This window comes from Xyrauchen texanus, chromosome 35, assembly GCF_025860055.1.
Source record: "Xyrauchen texanus isolate HMW12.3.18 chromosome 35, RBS_HiC_50CHRs, whole genome shotgun sequence".
In the NCBI taxonomy this organism is placed as follows: Eukaryota; Metazoa; Chordata; class Actinopteri; order Cypriniformes; family Catostomidae; genus Xyrauchen; species Xyrauchen texanus.
In genome coordinates, this window is record NC_068310.1 from 19,460,271 (window position 1) to 19,484,662 (window position 24,392).

General features: G+C 44.0%; 1 protein-coding gene across 1 annotated transcript; it reads left to right on the forward strand.

Annotated features, from left to right (window-relative positions):
* The first annotated feature begins 482 nt into the window (after nucleotides 1-482).
* LOC127629190 (tumor necrosis factor receptor superfamily member 25-like) lies at nucleotides 483-15,795 on the forward strand. The gene is made up of 9 exons (XM_052106298.1): nucleotides 483-627; nucleotides 10,823-10,877; nucleotides 11,035-11,145; nucleotides 11,238-11,363; nucleotides 11,616-11,724; nucleotides 13,082-13,143; nucleotides 13,707-13,747; nucleotides 13,889-14,027; nucleotides 15,082-15,795. The coding sequence occupies exons 1-9, from the start codon at nucleotides 598-600 to the stop codon at nucleotides 15,399-15,401; spliced, it is 993 nt and encodes a 330-aa protein (XP_051962258.1). The 5' UTR covers nucleotides 483-597; the 3' UTR covers nucleotides 15,402-15,795.
* The last annotated feature ends 8,597 nt before the right edge of the window (nucleotides 15,796-24,392 follow it).

Sequence of the window (24,392 nt, forward strand, 5' to 3'; positions counted from 1 at the left end):
AAATCCCTCACAAAAATGTTAAACTTTATTTATTTATTTTTACTTTATTGAAGTTAGTGTTACTATATTTTTCATAAATATTTTTTTTTATTGTTTTCATCTCAAATTTGACAGAAGAGTACAAGTGTGATTCTAAAACAAAGAATGCACAGTGCCATGCAAAGTGGTACACTAGGTCTCAAAACAGTTAGTACAGCAGAAATCAGGACCCAAGTTGGTCTCCTAATATGTAAAGTTTAAATGGCCATCAGTGGTCAGACTAACCCATTGCCTTTACCTAGTCATTGTTTGGTGAAAGTGCCCTTTAAGGGAGCAAAATGTCATTATTACCATATCACAGACCTGATATGATATGATATATGTCATATATGATATAAGCTCTGTTGAAGTTGTTGGTCTGACGAGCTTTCCTGTTTCTCATATTTTCTTACATCTTTCACATAAAGCTGTCTGGTTTGGTTACTCAACTTCCTGTCTAAACACATCTCGGAGTGAAGCACTAACTGAATGCACAGATGCAATGAATTATATGATTTAAAATGCTATTATTGCTCATCATTCATGATTCTTGAGCTGAAACTTAACAATTAGCTGACCATGACTGTGTCTACATTGTGTTTTGAATTGGTAAGTGAACTCAAATTTGATTTTCTCAGTCTAGATCAATTGTCATGACTATGGTAAAGTTTCAGTATATCATTATTAATACTTACTATGTGATGTCTTTGCTGTCTACTGTTTGTTTATAAAACAATTAAAATACATACAGTATATTGATGTAAAGTATATTAATTTATGGAATACTCCATTTTGATGAATCGCGCGATCCATGCAGTGGCCTGATATTTCTGAATAATGACCACATATCCGGGATAAAGGGATATTTTCATCATCCGTGTATTGAAAGTCATCTTTCGTACTTCTAGTATCCCTCTGCGACTTCTACAAGTAAGCTAATAAAATAATTTCAACTCAAATCAATATTTCATGTCCATGTATATTTTTCTCAAGTAGTCTTACAAGAAGTGGGAAACTGAGCAGTAAGACGGTTATTTGCAAAATAAACACCAACAGGTTAATCAGAATCAAGGCAAACCAGAGGTTTCTAGAGACTCTGTGATATATTTTTTTCTCATATAATAACATAATTTCAATGCAAATCCATATTTCATGTCCATTTATTTATTTATTTATTTATCGAATTTGTTAGTAGCCATGTAATAATGTCACCATTCCCTTGTTGTCTGCCATGGGTTTCACTTGTCATTGTTAAATGTACTACACTTCCCAGAATCCACCTGCCGTCATCACTGCCATTTTGTTTCATTGTTCACACCTGTTAATCATTTGTATTATCCTGTCCTTGTGTATTTAAGCCCTGTTTCTTGTTCACTCCTGGTCGATTGTTGTATGTTGTAGCCTGGTATGTGTCCTCCTGCCCTATTGTTTTAGTTTATGTTTTGTTTCCCCTTTGCGGGCTTTCCTTTGTGATTTGCCTGTATTCTAGTCAATAAAGATAACTGCATTTAGATCCTCTCTCCTCGCTGCCTCATTCGTAACAGAACGAACGACCTAAAATGGATCCAGCAGCATTCTTCGTCGGATCTGTCAGTCTGGGAGTTCTCCTACTTCATCAGCGTGGCCAGTTGCACCGGCTGGGATGACCACACTCTGAAGGTGGCGTACCGGTTCGGTGTTCCCAAACACCGGTGGTGGGAACTCCTGGAGACCGGAGACTGCACCTGGCAAGAGTACGTGGGACTCATCTTGGAGGAGTTCGCTGCCGGGGAACCACCTCTCCAGATCCCAGCTCCCGCCTATGGGCTTTCCTCTCCAGCCACGGTGAGTGAGCCAACCCCCACGCCTGCCGTGGTCAACGAACCAGCGCTGCTAACTTCATCCGCCCGGAGGAGGAGGAGAAGAAAGGCCTCTGCTCTCCAGCTTCCGCTAACCACGGCCAACCAGCCAATGCCTTCAGCCCCGAAGGTCAGTGAGCCAGCGCCTGTAGCCCCCGATGTCAGTGAGCCAGCGCCTGTAGCCTCCGATGTCAGTGAGCCAGCGCCTGTAGCCTCCGATGTCAGTGAGCCAGCGCCTGTAGCCTCCGATGTCAGTGAGCCAGCGCCTGTAGCCTCCGATGTCAGTGAGCCAGCGCCTGTAGCCTCGACCGTCCCTGAGCCAGCGCCTGTAGCCTCGACCGTCCCTGAGCCAGCGCCTGTAGCCTCGACCGTCCAAGAGCCAGTACCCACTGAGCTTTCCAGAGCTCCGCCTCCCGAGCTTTCCAGAGCTCCGCCTTCCGAGCCTCCCGAGCTTTCCAGAGCTTCGCCTCCCGAGCTTTCTACGGCTCCTCTCCCAGAGACTCCCGACCCTCCCTTGGCTCCGCCTCTCGAGCCTCCCTTGGCTCCGCCTCTCGAGCCTCTCGAGCCTTCCAGGGCTCCGCCTCTCGAGCCTTCCAGGGCTTCGCTTCTGGAGCATCCTACGGTGCCACCTCCATCGGCTCCGCTTCCAGAGCCTTCCTGGTCTCCGCCTCTAGAGCCTCCTATGGTGCCTACTTCCACGCCTCCGCCTGCAACGGCTCCACCTCCCACGGTTCGGCCTCCTGAACCTGTCCTTGCCCTGTGGCCGCCTTCCAGGCCTCCTGACCCTGTTCTTGCCCTGTGGCCAGCTCCCAGGCCTCCTGACCCTGTTCTTGCCCGGTGGCCAGCTCCCAGACCACCTGACCCTGTTCCCGTCCTGTGGCCTCCTCCCAGGTTCCCCAAACCTGTCCTTGCCCTGTGGCCAGCTCCCAGGCCTCCTGAACCTATCCTTGCCCGGTGGCCAGCTCCCAGACCACCTGAACCTGTCCTTACCCTTTGTGCCCCCTTGGACTTCCTGTCTGCCCCCTGTGCCTCCTTGGACTGCCTGTCTGCTCCCTGTGCCTCCTTGGACTGCCTGTCTGCCCTTTGTGCCCCTTGGACTGCCTGTTTTCCCCTTGTACTCCCTTGTGGTCTGTCTGTTTGCCCCTTGTGCTCCTCTGGTCTGTCTGTTTGCTCCCCCACCCCCCTCACTCCTTGGACGATTTTTTTTTTCATTTATTTTTTTTCTCTGAGGAGCGTCTGGAAGCCGCTCCTTTGAGGGGGGGCTATGTAACCATTCCCTTGTTGTCTGCCATGGGTTTCACTTTTCATTGTTAAATGTACTACACTTCCCAGAATCCACCTGCTGTCATCACTGCCATTTTGTGTCATTGTTCACACCTGTTAATCATTTGTATTATCCTGTCCTTGTGTATTTAAGCCCTGTTTCTTGTTCACTCCTGGTCGATCGTTGTATGTTGTAGCCTGGTATGTGACCTCCTGCCCTATTGTTTTAGTTTATGTTTTGTTTCCCCATTGTGGGCTTTCCTTTGTGTTTTGCCTGTATTCTAGTCAATAATGATAACTGCATTTAGATCCTCTCCTCGCTGCCTCATTCGTAACAAATAAGCAGGACAATGCCATCAGCCAGTTTTTAATCGCAGAATAAACTCCTTCAGGGTGATGCAAGATAATGACTAGCTGACTATTCATTGTGCCTTAATAAATATATATTAACTGAACTGCCCACACTTGAAATACATAGGCTCAAAATTAATTGACACTAAATACTTTTGGATATATCTGTATGCCACAATGGCCAATGACACACAACGGTTCATATTTTACAATGGACCAATATCGGTTTGTCACACTGATACCGATATCTGCAATTCTATATTTCTATAGGTATACCTAAAGTGAATAAATGTATCAGTAATATTATTTAGTTACTTGATGTTTTGAGTGTCAGAGCATCCTTTGGGATAGACTAGTTCAGCTGAAACTGAATTAATGTATATTAATCAACCACACTGTCTATACCATAAAGCATTAAAAGCTGTCTGACTTTGAAACACATTTTATAGTGACTTTTACATTTTATAGTAAGGTGATTTTATTGTACCTACTGACCCATTGGCCATGACATTTGTTATGTAGTAATGATTAGATTGCACATAGTGTATTATGGCTGTATGAAAATAGCATGAATTCTAAAGGGCGAGAATGAGGGCACAGTTTACAGTTTAAAAGATTAAACATTACTAGATTATTAGAATTTATATTTAACAATTAAGATTCAATATATTTGTAAGAAATCTAGCTTCCTTACTTGATCAAAAGCATTTTTTTTAGGGCTGTCAATCGATTAAAATGTTAATCGAATTGATTACATGGTATACCAATTAATTAATCGCGATTAATCGCATATAATCACATATGCAAATATATGCTGAGAAAGCCCTCATATAACAATAATTCAATATATAATGAGGAAATAATTATACATAGTGTGGCAGGGCGGAGGGCGGGGCCGGGTTGTGATCATACACACCCGGTCCCATATTAGGCTAATCAAGCCTCTGAGGTTTAAAGGTCGACTGCAGAGTATCGTGCGGGAGAGAGAGATCGTTTACGGACATGACCGTCATGTGTGTTTATGTTGTCTTTTAAGTTTACTATTAAAATTTGATTTATATTGTCAAGCCGGTTCTCTCCTCTTTCGTTTCCATGGAATACCGTTACACTGGTGCCGAAACCCGGGTTACACAACACAATAATTATATACAGTGAGGAAAATAAGTATTTGAACACCCTGCTATTTTGCAAGTTCTCCCACTTAGAAATCATGGAGGGGTCTGAAATTGTCATCGTAGGTGCATGTCCACTGTGAGAGACATAATCTAAAAAAAAAAATCCAGAAATCACAATGTATGATTTTTTAACTATTTATTTGTATGATACAGCTGCAAATAAGTATTTGAACACCTGAGAAAATTTACATTTTTTTACATTTACATTTTATGCGTTTGGCAGACGCTTTTATCCAAAGCGACTTGCAGAGCCCTTATTACAGGAACAATCCCCCCAGAGCAACCTGGAGTTAAGTGCCTTGCTCAATGACACAATGGTGGTGACTGTGGGGATTGAACCACCGACCTTCTGATTACCAGATTACCAGTTATGTGCTTTAGACCACTACACCACCACCACTCCGAAAATCCATGTTAATATTTGGTACAGTAGCCTTTGTTTGCAATTACAGAGGTAAAACGTTTCCTGTAGTTTTTCACCAGGTTTGCGCACACTGCAGGAGGGATTTTGGCCCACTCCTCCACACAGATCTTCTCTAGATCAGTCAGGTTTCTGGGCTGTCGCTGAGAAACACAGAGTTTGAGCTCCCTCCAAAGATTCTCTATTGGGTTTAGGTCTGGAGACTGGCTAGGCCACGCCAGAACCTTGATATGCTTCTTACAGAGCCACTCCTTGGTTATCCTGGCTGTGTGCTTCGGGTCATTGTCATGTTGGAAGACCCAGCCTCGACCCAAAATCTCGCAATACATGGCCCCGGTCATCCTCTCCTTAATACAGTGCAGTCGCCCTGTCCCATGTGCAGAAAAACACCCCCAAAGCATGATGCTACCACCCCCATGCTTCACAGTAGGGATGGTGTTCTTGGGATGGTACTCATCATTCTTCTTCCTCCAAACACGGTTAGTGGAATTATGACCAAAAAGTTCTATTTTGGTCTCATCTGACCACATGACTTTCTCCCATGACTCCTCTGGATCATCCAAATGGTCATTGGCAAACTTAAGATGGGCCTTGACATGTGCTGGTTTAAGCAGGGGAACCTTCCGTGCCATGCATGATTTCAAACCATGACGTCTTAGTGTATTACCAACAGTAACCTTGGAAACGGTGGTCCCAGCTCTTTTCAGGTCATTAACCAGCTCCTCCCGTGTAGTTCTGGGCTGATTTATCACCTTTCTTCGGATCATTGAGACCCCACGAGGTGAGATCTTGCATGGAGCCCTAGTCCGAGGGAGATGGACAGTCATGTTTAGCTTCTTCCATTTTCTAATGATTGCTCCAACAGTGGACCTTTTTTCACCAAGCTGCTTGGCAATTTCCCCGTAGCCCTTTCCAGCCTTGTGGAGGTGTACAATTTTGTCTCTAGTGTCTTTGGACAGCTCTTTGGTCTTGGCCATGTTAGTAGTTGGATTCTTACTGATTGTATGGGGTGGACAGGTGTCTTTATGCAAGTCAAGTCAAGTCAAGTCAAGCGGTTTTTATTGCTAACGACCTCAAACAGGTACATCTAATTTAGGATAATAAATGGAGTGGAGGTGGACATTTTAAAGGCAGACTAACAGGTCTTTGAGGGTCAGAATTCTAGCTGATAGACAGGTGTTCAAATACGTATTTGCAGCTGCATCATACAAATAAATTGTTAAAAAATCATACATTGTGATTTCTAGATTTTTTTTTTTAGATTATGTCTCTCACAGTGGACATGCACCTACGATGACAATTTCAGACCCCTCCATGATTTCCAAGTGGGAGAACTTGCAAAATAGCAGGGTGTTCAAATATTTATTTTCCTCACTGTACATCCATCCATCCATCCATCCATCTTCAACCGCTTATCCGAAGTCGGGTCGCGGGGGCAGCTGCTCCAGCAGGGGGCCCCAAACTTCCCTATCCCGAGCCACATTAACCAGCTCTGACTGGTGGACCCCGAGGTTTTCCCAGGCCAGTTTGGAGATGTAATCTCTCCACCTAATCCTGGGTCTTCCCCGTGGCCTCCTCCCAGCTGGACATGCCTGAAACACCTCCTTAGGGAGGCGGCCAGGGGGCATCCTTACCAGATGCCCAAACCACTTCAACTGACTCCTTTCGACGCAAAGGAGCAACGGCTTTACTCCGAGCTCCTCACGGATGACTGAGCTCCTCACCCTATCTCTAAGGGAGAAGCCCGCCACCCATCTGAGGAAGCCCATTTCGGCCGCTTGTATTCACGACCTAGTTCTTTCGGTCATGACCCAGCCTTCATGACCATAGGTGAGGGTAGGAACAAAAATTGACCGGTAGATCGAGAGCTTTGACTTTCGGCTCAGCTCTCTTTTCGTGACAATACCGCCCCGCTGCCCCGATTCTCCGGCCAACCTCCCGCTCCATTGTCCCCTCACTCGTGAACAAGACCCTGAGGTATTTGAACTCCTTCACTTGGGGCAATACCTCCTTCCCTACCTGGAGTACGCACTCCATCGGTTTCCTGCTATAATTATATACAATGTACAAAAAACAATACACAAAATATAGAATGCACATACAATAAAAATAAAGAGTATATAAAAAAATATATATATATACAGTAGTTGTGTTGAGGAGAATATATTTGACAGTCCAGTGTGAGATATAAGATTAATAAAGTGCAGTGCTTATTACTGATCGTGAGAGATCAAATGTTCAAAAGTCTGATTGCTTGGGGGAAGAAGCTGTCATGTAGTCGGCTGGTGTGGGTCCTGATGCTGTGATACCGCCTGCCTGATGTTAGCAGTGAGAGCAGCCAATGACTCGGGTGGCTGGAGTCTCTGATGATCCTCCGAGCTTTTTTCACACACCACCTGTTATATATGTCCTGGAGGGAGGGAAGCTCACCTCCGATGATGTGTCTGGCAGTTCGCACCACCCTTTGCAGGGCTTTGCGGTTGTGGGCGGTGCTATTGCCGTACCAGGCGGTGATGCAGCCAGTCAGGATGCTCTCTACAGTACTGGTGTAGAACCGTGTGAGGATGTGATGGTTCATTCCAAACTTCCTGAGGCGCTGGTGATCCTTCTTTACAATGGCCTCAGTGTGGATAGGCTTGTGTTCTCTATCTTTCTTCCTGAAGTCCATCACAAGCTCCTTGGTTTTACTGACGTTGAGGGAGAGGTTGTGCTCCTGACACCAGCGTGTCAGAGTGTGCACCTCCTCTCTGTAGGCTGTTTCATCATTGTCTGTGATCAGACATACCACAGTCGTATCGTCAGCAAACTTAATGATGGCATTGCAGCTACGTGTTGCCACACAGTCATGTGTGTACAGGGAATACAGGAGTGGGCTGAGAACACAGCCCTGCGGGGCTCCAGTGTTGAGGGTCAGTGATGAGGAGATGTTGTTGCCCATTCTAACCACCTGACATCTGCCTCACAGGAAGTCCAGGATCCAGCTGCACAGCGAGCTGTTTAAGCCCAGAGCCCGGAGTTTCAAATCAAGCTTGGAGGGCCCTATGGTGTTGAATGCTGAGCTGTAGTCTACAAACAGCATTCTCACATATATGTTCCTTTTTTAAAGGTGGGAGAGAGCAGTGTGTATTGTAGATGCAATGGCATCATCAGTGGAGCGGTTGTTTCAGTAGGCAAACTGCAATGGGTCCAAAGACGTGGGCAGCACAGAGCACATGTGATCTCTGATTAACCTCTCAAAGCATTTGCTGATGATGGGGGTCAGAGCAACAGGGCGCCAGTCATTTAAACAAGTGATTTTTGCTTGCTTCGGTACAGGCACAGTGGTTGACATTTTGAAGCATGTGGGGACTACAGACAGTGAGAGGGACAGGTTGAAAATGTTTGTAAAAATACCAGCCAGTTGGTTTGCGCACGCTCTGATGACGCAGCCCAGAATGCCTTCTGGACCCGTGGCTTTATGGATGTTCACCCATCAGAAGGATCGGGTTACATCCGCAACAGAGACGGAGAGTGAACCATCATCTGTAGCGTCAGCCGTGAGTGCCTTCTCCGCGATGGCAGTGTTATTGTCCTCGAAACTAGCATAAAATGTATTAAGCTCATCCGGGAGAGAGGCAGCGGGGTTCACGGTGGAGTTTTTATTCCCTTTGTAGTCCGTGATGATGTTAATTTCCTGCCACATACTTCGGAGTCAGTGGTGTTGAACTGTCCTTAAATTTTGTGCCTGTACTGGCGTTTGGCTGCACTGATCGGCTTGTGGAGGGATGTACACAGCTGTAATAATGACCGCTGTGAATTCCCTCGGTAGCCAGAATAGTCGACACAGAAGCATGAGATTTTTCGAAAAGACTTGTACGTTCCTCTGATCACACCATGATTTGTTGATCATAAAACATACACCACCACCTCTGCTTTTACCTGAGAGGTCTTTCGCTCTGTCCGCTCGCTGCACGGAGAACCCCTCGGGTTCGATGGCAGAGTCTGGAATCTCCGCAGCCAGCCAGGTTTCTGTAAGGCAAATAACGCAGCAGTCCCTCGTCTCTCGTTGGAAAGAGATCCTCGCTCTCAGCTCGCAGAGCTTGTTGTCCAGAGACTGAACATTTGCCAGTAGTATACTGGGTAGCGGGGGTCAATTTGCTCAACGTCTTACTCTGACGAGAACGCCGGCTCTTTTTCCCCTTTTCCTTCTGCGTTTCCGCGGCCGGGCAGCCCAGACAAAGGGCTCCACTGGCGTGTTTGTAAACAGCGGGTCGGCATTGAGGAATTAGAAGTCCGGTTTATGGTGTGTAATTGTAGAACCAATGTCCAAAAGCGTTTGTCTGTTATATACAATAAGGCAGACAACATCCAAGACAAAAAAACTAAAAACTGTAAACAAAACAAACAATAAACTGCAGTGTTGTGTCGGCGCTCGCAACGCAGCAGCCATACTCGGCGCCAGCTTGAGTCCGTCTTCCCATCTTGAGTCCGTCTCAATAGGAGGCATAAGCACAGAGCGTGCAGATTCATCCACAAAACTGTCCCGAAGGAGTGTTACTCCACAAAACAAACTCCAGCCACTAGGTGGAAACAACACAAAAAAAGGTGTTCAGTTACATCAAACAGTCAGGTGAATGTTCAGTGTGTCGGTCCACTCGGCTGCAGCTTGTGTACCACAAGATAACTTACTCACTCCATTGACTTTATGAAGGACATCGCTTGCTGTGGGCATGTGAATGTTTTACGGCCATCCATAGCATCTATTTTCAATTTGGCCGGGAATATCATTGCAAAAGCAAACTTCCATTGATGTAAAAGTTTCTTGCATTCCTTGAATCGATCACGTTTCTCTCTTGTCGAACAAGAAAATGCTGTAGTTTTTCCAAGAAAGCCTTCCTTTACTCCTCGCCTCTCATTCTCCCAGACACTCTCCAAATCCACCTTGGTCACTAGTGGATTAGCAGATAATTCCCTCTCTGATGACTCCTGATAATCGATCCATTTCTCAACATCCCCCACTCTTGTAATCATCTCAGAGAATTCCGTCTCAATAGCAGTAATCGATCGACATATCACTGCAAGATCCTCCAAGTCAGCAATGACCTTTTTCAGCATTGCCGATATGTTCAACATCTCTTGCCGCATTTCCCGCACTTCTTCGACTAAATCAACTCCATGGCTTGGGGCCTTCTCGGGGGTGTCAGCTTGAGCACGTAAGTGTACAGAGCACAAGGATTTTAAATTCTTTTACATATTGTCCTCCTAGAACTGTCATTAAAAGTGTTAAAACTAGCAAAGTGCACAGAGCTCGCTGTTCACACGTCCGATCTTTGCATGGCATCACGTGACTCAGATCAAAAGCGTTTTAAACTTTGTTTGGTATGAGAATGAATTCCACTTTTGCCTGACTTTTCATGGGCTTCATTCTCTCTCTTTCAAATTGCTGCTATATTAAAAATTGTGCTTTGGGGAAATTTAAATGTTTTAAATATTTTTTAAAAGTCAATTAGAATTGCAAGCTGATATGGTAAATGGTCGACCTTGAAATGAGACAAATGAACAACATTTTTCTCATCAAACTCACATTTAAATACATATAAAACCTTGAAATCAGACTGCAAAGCCATCATTTTTCAAAGAAATACATCTAAAGGGTTTTATGTCAAAGGCTTTCCTGAGGAAGTGTCTAAGAAAGATTTTATTTGAAAATGAACTAGGCATTTATGTTTTTATTAATTTATTTGATGGCAGTTGAGTTCATTGTGTCTTCATTGCAGGTAATCATACTGTTTCTAGCCTCTCAACACCAATGTAATGGAATGTGTGAAGCAGGTAAATACATAGGTCTTCCTTTGACTCAATGAAGTCACAATAAAACCACTGAAACATGACTAACAGGTCTCCTGATCATAAATATAAAACACATTTGTTGAGAAAAATGTAACATAAATGAAAGTATTTTATGTGATTATTTTGACATCTCCAACAGGATTTTACAAAAAAGGACATGACTGTTCAGAGTGCGAGAACGGTACTGATTATACTGCCTTTCGAAACACTCATAGTGGCTGTAAAACATGTACTCAATGTGATTTTGCTGGTAAGTGAAACATCAGAAAAGACTAGAATTATGCGTATTTGTAATGTATATAATTGCAGCGAAATGGCCAGTAAAGCTGAATGTTTTTACAGCTAATCAAGTAGAGGATAGGCCCTGTACAACAAAACAGGACAGAGTCTGTGGATGTAAACCTGGTTATTACAAAAGTGATCCTGACATCTGTAAACCCTGCAATATATGCAGAAACTGCACAGAATGTAAGTATCATTTAAGGGTTAGTTCACCCAATAATGAAAATTTCTGTCATAATTTCCACAAGGAAAGGAAATCATACATGTTTAGAGTAACTATATTTTAAAAGAAGCCAAACTTTAAGTTTTTATGTTGTCTTATGGTGCAAAGGCTGTGGGACACAGATGATGATTTAATTTTTATAAGCAGAGCGGAACCTCTTGTGATCTGAAAGCTGTGACTGAATCCACTAATTCTTCCTTTTATCTGTCACTCAGGTTTAAACTGTGGAGAGAAATGCAACCAACAACAGAGAATTACAACCACACCAGCAGCTTGTGAAAATGGCTATTTTCCGAATGGTGAAAAATGCCAAGACTGTTTAAAGTATGTGGATTTAAAATTGATGCATCTTTTTTCCCTGAGCATCTTTAAAAGGTTTGATTTGATTATTCAAGTCTTTTAGCATGTAGGTTACTAGGTTGTGCGGTTTCCTGTGCATAAGGTTTAGCATAATCTTCAGTATGTCCTGCATTTCTGATTGTCCCTTCGAAGTGTTGTTCACACAAGATATTAGCTACTGATAACATCAGTTTCCAAAACACAATAAGATAAGGAAGAATTGTTTTATAATAAAGCTTGTGAAAATGTTTATGTGTTAAATATATTGGTAGGTATTTTATACAGTTATGGTTTGCAGACATTTGCCACCAAAGTAGCTTGGATTACAGTAAATGTGAAATATTTCCGTAATACTATACAAGTAAGGTTATATTTGTTAAAATGAGTTAAATACATTAGTTAATATGACCAATACTTTTCCAGCACTTATTAATCTTGGTTAATGTTAATTTCAACATTCACTAATACTTCTCGTTTTAAATTAAAAGTTGGTAATGCTCATAATGCATATTCACTGACAATGAACAATTACATTTTTATCAGTGAGAATTAACCAAGATTAATAAATGCTGTAAAAACATTGTTGGTTCATGAGATCTAATGTTAAATGGATAGTTCACCCAAAAATTAAAATTCACTCATCATTTACTCACCCCATCTAAGATGTGTATGACTTTCTTTCTTAGGCAGAACACAAATGAAGATTTTTAGAAGAATATTTTCAGCTCTGCAGGTCTTTGCAATGCAAGTGAATGGTGGCCAGCTCTTTGATGCTCAAAAAAGCAGATGAAGACAGCATATAGATAATCCATCAAACTCCAGTGGTTAAATCAATGTCTTCTGAAGTGTTCCAGAAGTGTAATCAAGCTTGAAATCATGATTGTGCCTAGAAACTGCAATGGCAAGATGAACAGTGAAAAATGTGTTATATTTTGATCTGATCTTACCCAAAACCAATATGGATATGGATCTACTTCAGAAGAAATATATTAAATATATTAAAGCACTAGAGTCCTTAATGCTGACTTTAGCTCCTTTTGGAGCTTCAAAGATCTGGCCACCATTTACTTGCATTGAAACGACCCTAAAAATCTTCATTTGTGTTTAACAGAAGAAAGAAAGTCATACAAATCTGGGATGGCATGAGGGTGAGTACATTTTAATTTCATTTTCATTCACTTTAAAAATGACTAATGTTAACAAATAGAACCTTATTGTAAAATGTTAACAATATTTCTGCTAGAAGAATCCGTCTAACTGAAACTGTTTTAAGCCAAAATATCTTGAATATCAAACCAATTATCAGTATACATTTTCTGTTGATTGATATAATTTATTTCAGATTTCACTGCAAGAACGAGGCTTGTAAATCTTTTTGTACCACGATTAACAGTGGATCACAAGGTAATTTTTATATATTATTGAAATACAAAATACTGATAAATGAAACTCTTTAATCGCTAGAAACACATTTAATACCTTTTGAATATTTATTAATTCCCTTTATCACAGTTCCTGTTATTTCTTTTTATTAAATTTGTCACACTGTGTTATATACATTGTTTATTTAGATTTTTTAGGTTTGGCCTCTCATCCTGACCAGCTCTTGCTGGTGTCTTTGATCATTGTGGTCGTATTGGGTGGTCTTTTCTGTCTTTTTTTAATCTGGGTCTGTAGAAAAAGATGTCTTTGCTGCCAACCAAAACACTTGCATGTTGGCATGCATCCAAATATTCGTATTCAACCAGGTACATACTGTATACCTAAATGCATTTGATTTGGTTGAAATAAAGCACATGTTTTGTCTTTAATGGGGGCTTCTCTCATTTCAAACTGAAGCGGCTTAACTTTTTCTTTTAATTCTGTGGTTTGAGATGTATTACTTTCCTGAAATTGGAAATTGATTTAAGAAATCTGAATATGGTTATATTTGAGGTGTGTGGTCAATTTTTGTTTCTCTGTTGCAGAAGATCATTCAAATAACCTAATCAACATTCCCATAACAACGGTTTGTATTTCCTGTAATAATTGTTTTCTGTGTTAAATAAAATTAAATGACAGGGTGAATATTTTGTTTAGAATTATTTACAGTATATCATTTCATCAGGCATACTTTTTTTTACTTGTTAACATTTGTTTGTACCTAAAGGTGAGGAATGTCACAGCCTGCAATGAAACCATCATCAAAGCTTGCTCGGGGTCTCCAGTGACCAGCTACCCACACAGCCTCTTTAGTGGAGATTGGCAGAGCATCATGGCTCCTTTGATTGCAACTGGAGACCCAAAATGTAATTACGCATATATATCAATTTAAAAGTGCACTCAGTAATACTTAATTTATTCCACAAATGAAAGTGTCCTAGTACAGGGGATTATCGAGATAAAGCAAGTAATATGCGATTTCAACATTCGCTCATGAATGTGTATCCAGCACCTTATGTAGAATAAAGCAGCTCTGATATGACTACAGTTTTCATCTTATGTGAGTGTACATGATTTTGGACATATTTTTCAAAAGTACTTTTCTTTCTTTTTAAAAGTTTAGCAGATAGTAAGGAAAATAATGACTGCACCTATAAGGTGTATTCTCTGTTTTTAAAGTGTCTGAATCTTACAATGATATTGAAATTATTTTCATAAGTTGCAAAATTGCAGCTGGATTTTGTATTTATTTACAGGGAACTCTGAATTACATTTCTACTCTTTTTGTTATCTTTGTGCCTTATCTATTAACCAATCATGTAGGCGTATGTGAAGTTTTATGCTAAACCTGGAGGCAAGGTGATCAAAATCACGATTAAAGAACTTCTTAGAATTGTCTAATCAGATAAGGCAATAGGCTTGAAATTCAAATAACCCTCACACGTTAGCACTTTTGAAGGTATATGCCGGAGCCACTTAACCCCAGTTGGAAGGGCAACATTAAAATTTGCAGATTAAATAGTGATTATAGGAGCACATTTTCAGAGTGCAAGGGATTTTTGTATTGGTTCACACATCACATACTATTCCCCTTTTATCTGAGATGCTTAGGCACCACTAAAAAAGGCCTAATGCTTAATATGGGAGCTTGCCTCACATTGTATGGACTCTTTTCACATTTCTGGGTTTGGAACTCAGAAGAAAACTATAACAGTGTACATTTATAGCAGTAATTGTGAGACCATATCATATATTATTTTTGCACTCCTATTTGTTCCAAAAGCAAAAGAGAAAATGCACTATTAAGCACTTTTATCTAGTTTTATTAATGCCAAGGTAATATAACACATAAAACCATTTTGTACTGGTTACACCAATACATCTAAATCTAACAGTCATATCCAAAATGCTTTCCCCCAGTCGTGCAGGTGCTGCAGAAGGAGTCTTGGCCAGCACCTGTGCTCTACACGATTATCAGAGAAATCCCTGTACAACGCTGGAAGGAGTTTCTGCGGCTTCTTTCCATGACAGATGATCAGATGGAACGGATTGAACTGGAGACAGGCCCGTTCTATCTAGAAAAGCAGTACCAAATACTACGTCTGTGGAGCCAGAGCAGTGGAGCAAAGCTGGAGAATATCTACTCAACATTACACTACATGAACCTGTCAGGGTGTGCCCAGGAACTTCAAAACAAGCTAGAGCAACTGCAAGAGAGCATGAAAACAGCCTCACCTTGACTTGATCGCTTATGTGTGAGAGCTGAAGCTGAATTGTGGAATCATTTACAGAGAATTCTGTATTGCAGACGTTTGTGCTCTTGTTTAATTGACATGAAACTGTCAGTCGTAGTTAAATATTGCATAAAGATTGCACAATGTTAAACAAATCCATATTATTTGGTTCTTGTTCACAGCCTTTGAGTTACCACTATACTGTACAAATGTGAATATTTAAAGAGCAATTGAACCTTTCATATTTTAATCTAAAAAAATGCTAAATATTTAATGTATGTATGGACTTATAAAGGTACTCTACTGGTTTTCAGGATAAACACTGGTGCTAGAATAAACACAGGCACTAAAGATAATTAGTTCTGAGTCTATTTTACATTAAGTATTATTTCACACTCATTTTGTCACAACAGTGTATATTTTGTTATTTTTTCTTAATAAAAGTACAATAATTGATGAGTGTGTGGAATATGGCATAGATCTTGACGACAAAGAGATTGCACATAGTTCTCAAATAAAATGGAAAGTGTGACAGGGAAAGAGACCTTAGGCAGCGCAGGCAGAGAAAAGTACTGACATTAAGTGTGGTGAATGTCAGCATACCGTCACTGTGGCCTCTGAACTATGCAGGAGGAAATTCCCCTCCTGTGAAGGTTCATCTAACTTCTGTTCAGATCAAAAGCATTCTGACTCAGTTTGTTTCTTTTTTTTTTTTTGGGCAAACTGTGCAGTATTTTCAGTCTTGTATACAACCATATGGTACTAACATATTTCCAAAGCAGTTTGGTTCTACTGCATTTCTAAGAATCGTATGTGGTCTGGGAAACGTGAAACGTAATTTTGTCCTTCCAAATAACTTCAGTGACTCTTGACATCGTATTTACTAATTATATCAAAAGAAGCATTGTAGGTGATTTCCATGTTTAGAGGAATATTCCAGTTTCAATAAATTAAGCTCAATCGACATCTTTTGTGGTATTGTGTTAATGTTGATTACCACAGAAAAGAATTTCGACTCGTCTCTCTGAAAAATCTGGGTTACAGTGAGGCTCTTACAATGGAAGTAAATGGATTAAATCCGTAAATGTTAAAATACTCACTGTTTCAAAAGTATAGCCACAAGACATAAACAATATGCGTGTTAACATGATTAAATCATTTACTAACCTTTTCTGTGTAAAGTTATATCCAATTTACAATGTTGTTGCCATGACTACATAACACACTAAAGACCAATTTAAACAAATGTACAAATAACTCAAAAGATACAAAGGTTTAAACAGGACAAAAAAAAAACTGTTAGTCCTTTTAAAAAAGTATAAGCTTCGTCATTTCTGCCTTGAATCCCTAAAAAATATTATCTACCCCATTGACTTCCATTGTATGTTACTGTAACATACATTTTTGCTTGTTTTAAAGAAAAAGAGGGATGAGTCAAAAAATTCTGTTAATTGTAACAAATGCTGTCCACGGAGCTAAACTTTATTGAACCCGGAATACTCCTTTAAATTTGCAGACACTACCTAGTTCCCTTAGGACTCAGTCCACTTGATATTGCATATTAACGCATATTTGAAGTGCCTTCATACACAACCTATTTGAAACCTCTCTATAATAACTCCAATATTCTAATATTGACAATGGCGTTTGAGCCCCGCCTGTTTTGGTGTGAAACTGACCGCAATAAAAACAGGTGCATAGTCACCATTTCCTCAGAATTTCTTCCTTCAAGACAGCGATCATCTCTTGTCTCGAAGCCCTCTATCTTTCGCCCTCTACACACGAGTCAGCAGACAGAATCTTCACGGCAGCGAGAAGACTCTCCGCTCCTCTGCTGCGCTCTGGCGAACATCTCTTCGCCTCGCCGCTTGAAGATTAACTGGTGAACGGAGCTCAGCATCCCGATTCTCCGCAGCGTGTTGGCAGGTGTGGAGTATCCTTTTAAAAAGCAATTGTATTTGTGTTATATAAATATAAATGAGATAAATATATACTGTATATATATTTATATTAGGGCTGTCAATCAATTAAATTTTTTTTATCGAATTAATTACATGGTGTCCCAATTAATTAATCGCGATTAATCGCATATACAAATATTTGCTCAGAAAGCCCCTCATATAACAATAATTTAATATATAATGATGAAATAATTCATTATCTTTAAATATATATATATATATATACAGTGAGGAAAATAAGTATTTGAACACCCTGCAATTTTGCAAGTTCTCCCACTTGGAAATCATGGAGGGGTCTGAAATTGTCATCGTAGGTGCATGTCCACTGTGAGAGACATAATCTAAAAAAAAAAATCCAGAAATCACAATATATGATTTTTTAACTATTTATTTGTATGATACAGCTGCAAATAAGTATTTGAACACCTGTCTATCAGCTAGAATTCTGACCCTCAAAGACCTGTTAGTCTGCCTTTAAAATGTCCACCTCCACTCCATTTATTATCCTAAATTAGATGCACGTGTTTGAGGTCGTTAGTTGCATAAAGACACCTGTCCACCCCATACAATCAGTAAGAATCCAACTACTAACATGACCAAGACCAAAGAGCTGTCCAAAGACACTAGAGACAAAATTGTACACCTCCACAAGGCTGGAAAGTGCTACGGGAAATTGCCAAGCACCTTGGTGAAAAAAGGTCCACTGTTGGAGCAATCATTAGAAAATGGAAGAAGCTAAACATGACTGTCAATCTCCCTCGGACTGGGGCTCCATGCAAGATCTCACCTCGTGGGGTCTCAATGATCCTAAGAAAGGTGAGAAATCAGCCCAGAACTACACGGGAGGAGCTGGTCAATGACCTGAAAAGAGCTGGGACCACCGCTTCCAAGGTTACTGTTGGTAATACACTAAGACGTCATGGTTTGAAATCATGCATGGCACGGAAGTTTCCCCTGCTTAAACCAGCACATGTCAAGGCCCGTCTTAAGTTTGCCAATGACCATTTGGATGATCCAGAGGAGTCATGGGAGAAAGTCATGTGGTCAGATGAGACCAAAATAGAACTTTTTGGTCATAATTCCACAAACCATGTTTGGAGGAAGAAGAATGATGAGTACCATCCCAAGAACACCATCCCTACTGTGAAGCATGGGGGTGGTAGCATCATGCTTTGGGGGTGTTTTTCTGCACATGGGACAGGGCGACTGCACTGTATTAAGGAGAGGATGACCGGGGCCATGTATGGCGAGATTTTGGGGAACAACCTCCTTCCCTCAGTTAGAGCATTGAAGATGGGTTGAGGCTGGGTCTTCCAACATGACAATGACCCGAAGCACACAGCCAGGATAACCAAGGAGTGGCTCTGTAAGAAGCATATCAAGGTTCTGGCGTGGCCTAGCCAGTCTCCAGACCTAAACCCAATAGAGAATCTTTGGAGGGAGCTCAAACTCCGTGTTTCTCAGCGACAGCCCAGAAACCTGACTGATCTAGAGAAGATCTGTGTGGAGGAGTGGGCCAAAATCCCTCCTGTAGTGTGTGCAAACCTGGTGAAAAACTACAGGAAACGTTTGACCTCTGTAATTGCAAACAAAGGCTACTGTACCAAATATTAACATTGATTTTCTCAGGTGTTCAAATACTTATTTGCAGCTGTATCATACAAATAAATAGTTAAAAAATCATACATTGTGATTTCTGGATTTTTTTTTTTTGATTATGTCTCTCACAGTGGACATGCACCTACGATGACAATTTCAGACCCCTCCATGATTTCTAAGTGGGAGAACTTGCAAAATAGCAGGGTGTTCAAATACTTATTTTCCTCACTGTATATATATAAATAGGCTTTATATTAGGCGCCCCGTCATGAGAGTTCTTTAGATTTAATCTCCTTCAGCAAAGACCTTCTCTTCGCTGGATCCTCTGGATTATTGGAGTCTTTTCACCGCCGTCGACAAGCCTACAGCAGGACTGCTACTGAGGACGCCGGGCGCCTTCAGTCGCCTTCAAAGCCTTCTGCTATGCCATCCGGCCAAGCATCACCTTATATCCTTTACTAAGCAATAACTTTTCAAGTGTTCGCCTCTGCGACGCTTTTTTGTCCTTAGTAAAGAGCAAATTCGAGGCGTTGTTTAAAATGCCTTCGACCTGCGCCTCGTGCAGAGGCACTCTTCCTGACGGGGACCGCCACATTATCTGCGCCGCTGCCTGGGACCTGACCACGCAGAAGCTGCTCTCACTCGAGGCGGATGCCCCGAATGTGACTCCCTGGGCCTCACCGAAGCTGCGCTCGCTTTGCCACCTTCACCGCGAACGAGCCTGCTACCACCGTGCTGCCATCCCTCTGTTCGAGCCGCGCAAGAAAAAGCGCCGCTCACGGAGGCCGCCAGAGCACGCGGACTTCAGTGACGTCACGCCGGGCCAGTCTCCGCGTGCTTCACCACCACCCGAGGACTCCCTGCCGCCAGTTCTATTCACGCAGGCAGACCAGCACCCTCCGAGCGCTGGATCTCGTCTCGCTCGGGCGTCAGGGGACGACGGTGAAAAGGATGACAGCCTTTCCATTGACGCTGCATCCGACGACTGGCCGGGCTCGGCCTTCGACCCCGCGCCGTCGACACTAGCGGACACGAGCAGGGGCACCAGCATGGACTCAGAAATCATCCGCATACTGTCCAAAGCCGTGGAAGACCTCGGGCTCGACTGGTCTTCTCCGGAAGAACCCGCCCACAGCCGCTGGATGAGTGGTTCCTGCAAGGGCGCCGGCAGGCCCCTCGACAGAGACCCTCCCTTTCTTCCCCGAGTTCACGACGTAACTCACAAAGTCGTGGAAAGCCCCGCGACTCTGCTCGCCTGAAGCCTTCTTTCTCTTCCTCGCTCTCCTCGGTGGACAGCGCGAGAGAAAGAGGCTATGAGGGAACCCCGCTCCTCGAGGAGGCTATGGCCAACCATCTGTGCCCACCCTCCACCGCTGGATGGAAAGCCAAAGCTTCTCATCCCTCGAAGCCCTGCAGATCTACCTCAGCTCTCGCCGGTCGCGCATATGCCGCCGCCGGCCAAGCTGCGTCAGCGCTTCATTCCATGGCTGTTCTGCAGGTCTATCAGGCCAAACTTCTCCGCACCATGGACGAATCTGGACCTGATCCTGAGGCTTTCAAGGACCTGCGCAGCGCCACTATGATGCAGCCCTGCGAGCCACAATGGCCACCGCCCAATCCATCGGCCGGGCCATGGTTAACCTGACTGTCCTTGAGCGCCATCTGTGGCTAACGCTAACAGAAATGAAGGACGCGGATAAGGCGCCATTCCTTGACGCGCCTATCGCCCCAAGCGGCCTGTTCGGACCGGCGGTAAAAGAGTTCACTGAACGCTTCACTGAAGCCCAGAAGAATTCGCAGGCTATGCGTCACTTCCTGCCTAAGCGCTCCAGCTCGTCACAGAGCCGCCAGAGACCGCCTCAGCTGCAGCAGCGAGCCAGGGCGGCGCCTCCGCCTCCCAGCCCAGACCTGAAACGGACGCCGACGCCTCGCGCTCCGCTAACCAAAAGCAGCCGCCTGAGCGACGGGACCTCGCCCAAGATCGTGCTGAACCCGAGCCTCGTAAGCCTTCCTAGCCATAGGAAGAAAGAGAGAGAGTGCGTGTCTCGCAAAAGCCGGACCACTCTCTCCAAAACGTGTAAAACATTACCCAGTCCCCTTACAAGCGGCTGGAAATGTCCGTACAGCAGTCAATGGGCCAGTCACAGAACTCGCTCACCTGCAATCAAATGCCATTTTAACGGCAACACGCAGAAATCACAAAAAGAGTCATTTTCTGCCTGTGTCACTAAGGGGTCACGTGTCCACACTAAAGTGTGCATTCCCACATATCAATACTGTCCAAACAGTGCCGAATACTTCCCCAGCTCAAGCTGGACGCCCCATAAATGTAGATCGTGTGCCTATTGTCATGTATGCACCACTACACACAAGCACTGTTCCCACAGTTATAAACACTTCCCCAGTAAAAGCGGGAAATACTATAAAGGTAATGCGCGTGCCTGCTGTCATGCATGCACCCCTACACACAAACACTGTATGCATGCCCAAAAAACCCCCGCCGCGAGTGGGAGGCTTTATGAAAATGGCGCGCGTGCCTACTACGGTATATGCACCCCCACCCATAAGCGCTGCCCATACAGTTTCAAACAGTTCTCTGGCCCATGCCGCGAGCATCACAGATGCGGCGTGCGAGCCAAGAAACTCCCCGCTAAGAACGGGAAGCTTTATGAAAGTGCCAATCTTTCAAGAAATCACAATGTATGCACCCCCACCCGTAAACACTGTCTATATAGTTTCAAACATTTCTCCAGCTCATGCTGCGAGCATTACGGAGATAGCGTGCATGCCTGTAATCTCACACGCACCCCTGCACTCGGCACTCAACAAAGCTGCTCAGCGCGCTCCCGCGCCTCTGAGAGCTGTAAGCTCAGTGTTAGCGCAAGGCAATTCGCCGACAGGGTCCATACGTCACTGCGACACGCCCCAGCCAGCATTCAGCCCATATCTGTGCGAGCAAAAGCCGGGGGAAAAATCCCGACATGCCGAAATGGGTTTTGAACATAATAAGACACGGTTACTCGCTTCAGTTCGCTCGCAGACCACCCCGCTTTTCAGCGGTGGTCGAGACGAAAGTGAGGAAAGGTGTTGCACATGTTCTACGCACCGAGGTGCTCAAACTGATAGAGAAGAGCGTTATAGAAACTGTTCCTCCCTCTATGAGCTAGGCGGGTTTTTACAGCCGCTACTTTCTAGTCCCGAAAAAGGACGGTGGCCTCCACCCCATCCTAGATCTCAGACATCTGAACAAAGCTTTAATGATTCGCTCGTTCAGAATGTTAACGACCAAACATATCCTCGCGCAAGTTCGCCCCGGGGATTGGTTTCTATCAGTGGATTTGAAAGATGCTTACTTTCACATTCCGATAGCGCCACATCACAGGCCATTTCTGAGATTTGCTTTTGAGGGACAGTCATACCAGTACACAGTACTACCATTCGGCCTATCATTGGCCCCCCCGTACATTCACGAAATGTATGGACGCAGCACTTTCCAGGGAGGTGAAATGTGCAGTGCTCCTGGTAGCCCCACTCTGGAAGAACCAGACGTGTTTTCCAGAACTGATGCAGATGATGCAATCTGCCCCATGGCCGATTCCGTTGAGGCTGGACCTCCTCAGGCAGGCCAACGGGATGATTCTTCATCCCCGCCCCGATCTGTGGGCCCTTCATGCATGGCCCCTCAACGGGTTCCAGAGAACCTCCCCAGCGGAGTGCTGAGAACCATCACTGAGGCGCGAGCGCCCTCTACGAGGCGCTTATATGCCCAAAAGTGGAAGGTGTTCAGTGACTGGTGTGATACCAAGAGCTTGAACCCCAAATCGTGCGAGATACCAAGTGTACTCGCCTTTTTGCAAAAGCTGCTGGAGGCAGGCCGCACACCCTCCACGCTCAAAGTCTATGTGGCTGCCATAGCGGCCACACAATCCTGATAAAGGACGCTCATTAGGGAAAAACGACCTAATCATTCGTTTCCTAAGAGGCTTAGGAGGATGAACCCTCCTCGCCCCCTCGGTACCGATCTGGGACCTGGCCACAGTCCTGGACGCACTCAAGAGTGCCCCGTTCGAACCTCTCCGAACCGTGCACCTTAAACAGCTCTCGCTCAAAACTGCGCTCTTGCTGGCACTCGCCTCAGTCAAGAGAGTGGGCGACCTGCACGCGCTGTCATCAAGCGCTGCTCGCCTGGAATTTGGACCTAACGACTGCAGAGTTGTCCTTAGGCCAAAGCACGGGTATATTCCTAAAGTGCTCTACACACCCTTCAGAGTGCAGGTGATATCTCTGGCAGCGCTATCGTCTTCAGCAGACAAAAGCGACGCTAATTTACTCTGCCCGGTCAGGGCGCTCAGAGTATACTTGGAACGTTCTGCCCCGTTCAGACACACGGAACAATTATTCGTATGCTTTGGCGGCCGCACTAAAGGTCTCACAGTTTGAAAGCAAAGAATATCGCGCTGGATAGTAGATGCTATAGCGCTGGCTTATGAAGCCAAGGGCCTTCAATGCCCCTTAGGCGTCAGAGCTCACTCTACGAGGAGCATGGCCTCCTCGTGGGCATGGTCGAGTGGGATACCCATTGAGGATATTTGTGCGGCGGCAGGCTGGGCCTCACCTTCGACATTTATCAGGTTTTATAACCTACAGGTCCCCTCATTGCATTCCAACATTCTATCAGCCTGACTGTAGTATGGACTGGAGTACATATATGCTGAGCATTATCTCCTACCTTATAAGGTCCGTCTCTGACTGACTTAGGGAGTTTTTTCTGCATATCAGTAAAAAGAAAAATCAGTACATAAGATACGTGCGTGTGTTTTTACAAAGAGCGCCCCCACCATGGGCCACCTTGGGGCAAAGGCGCTCTGTATTATCCCATTATATAGCTCGCCGTTGGCCGGCTCGTTGAATAATCACTTTGCTTTAAGGCTCAGGCATCTGCCTCTGGCTTTATAGAGCGAAGTCAGCATGCACAGCGTTTTGCATGGTGTTCCCATAGCGTAAGCTACTTACCAATAGGACAGACTCTCGAGAGGAACGACTGGTTACTAACGTAACCTCGGTTCCCTGAGATGAGGAACTAGTATTGCGTAAGCTGCCGTGCTTGTGCTTGGTCAGTCGCTTCAGTCGATTGAACCTAAAGAACTCTCATGACGGGTGCCTAATATATAGCCTTAGCCACGCTAATCTTGGCGGGCTCTGAGCGCTGGGCGTGAAGCGCAACTCATTGGTCGCGCGTTCAGAGTCGCCCCGTCATTGCTTCGAGCAAGTTGCCGCAGCACAGCCAATGACCGAGCTGCCTCGCTCATTGCTGTCTGCTGTGCAGCTGCAATGCGTTTTACATAAAGACTTACACAAAAACATTTCTCGAGAAACTGAGTTTTCCCATAGCGTAAGCTACTTACGCAATACTCGTTCCCTCCTCTCAGGGAACCGA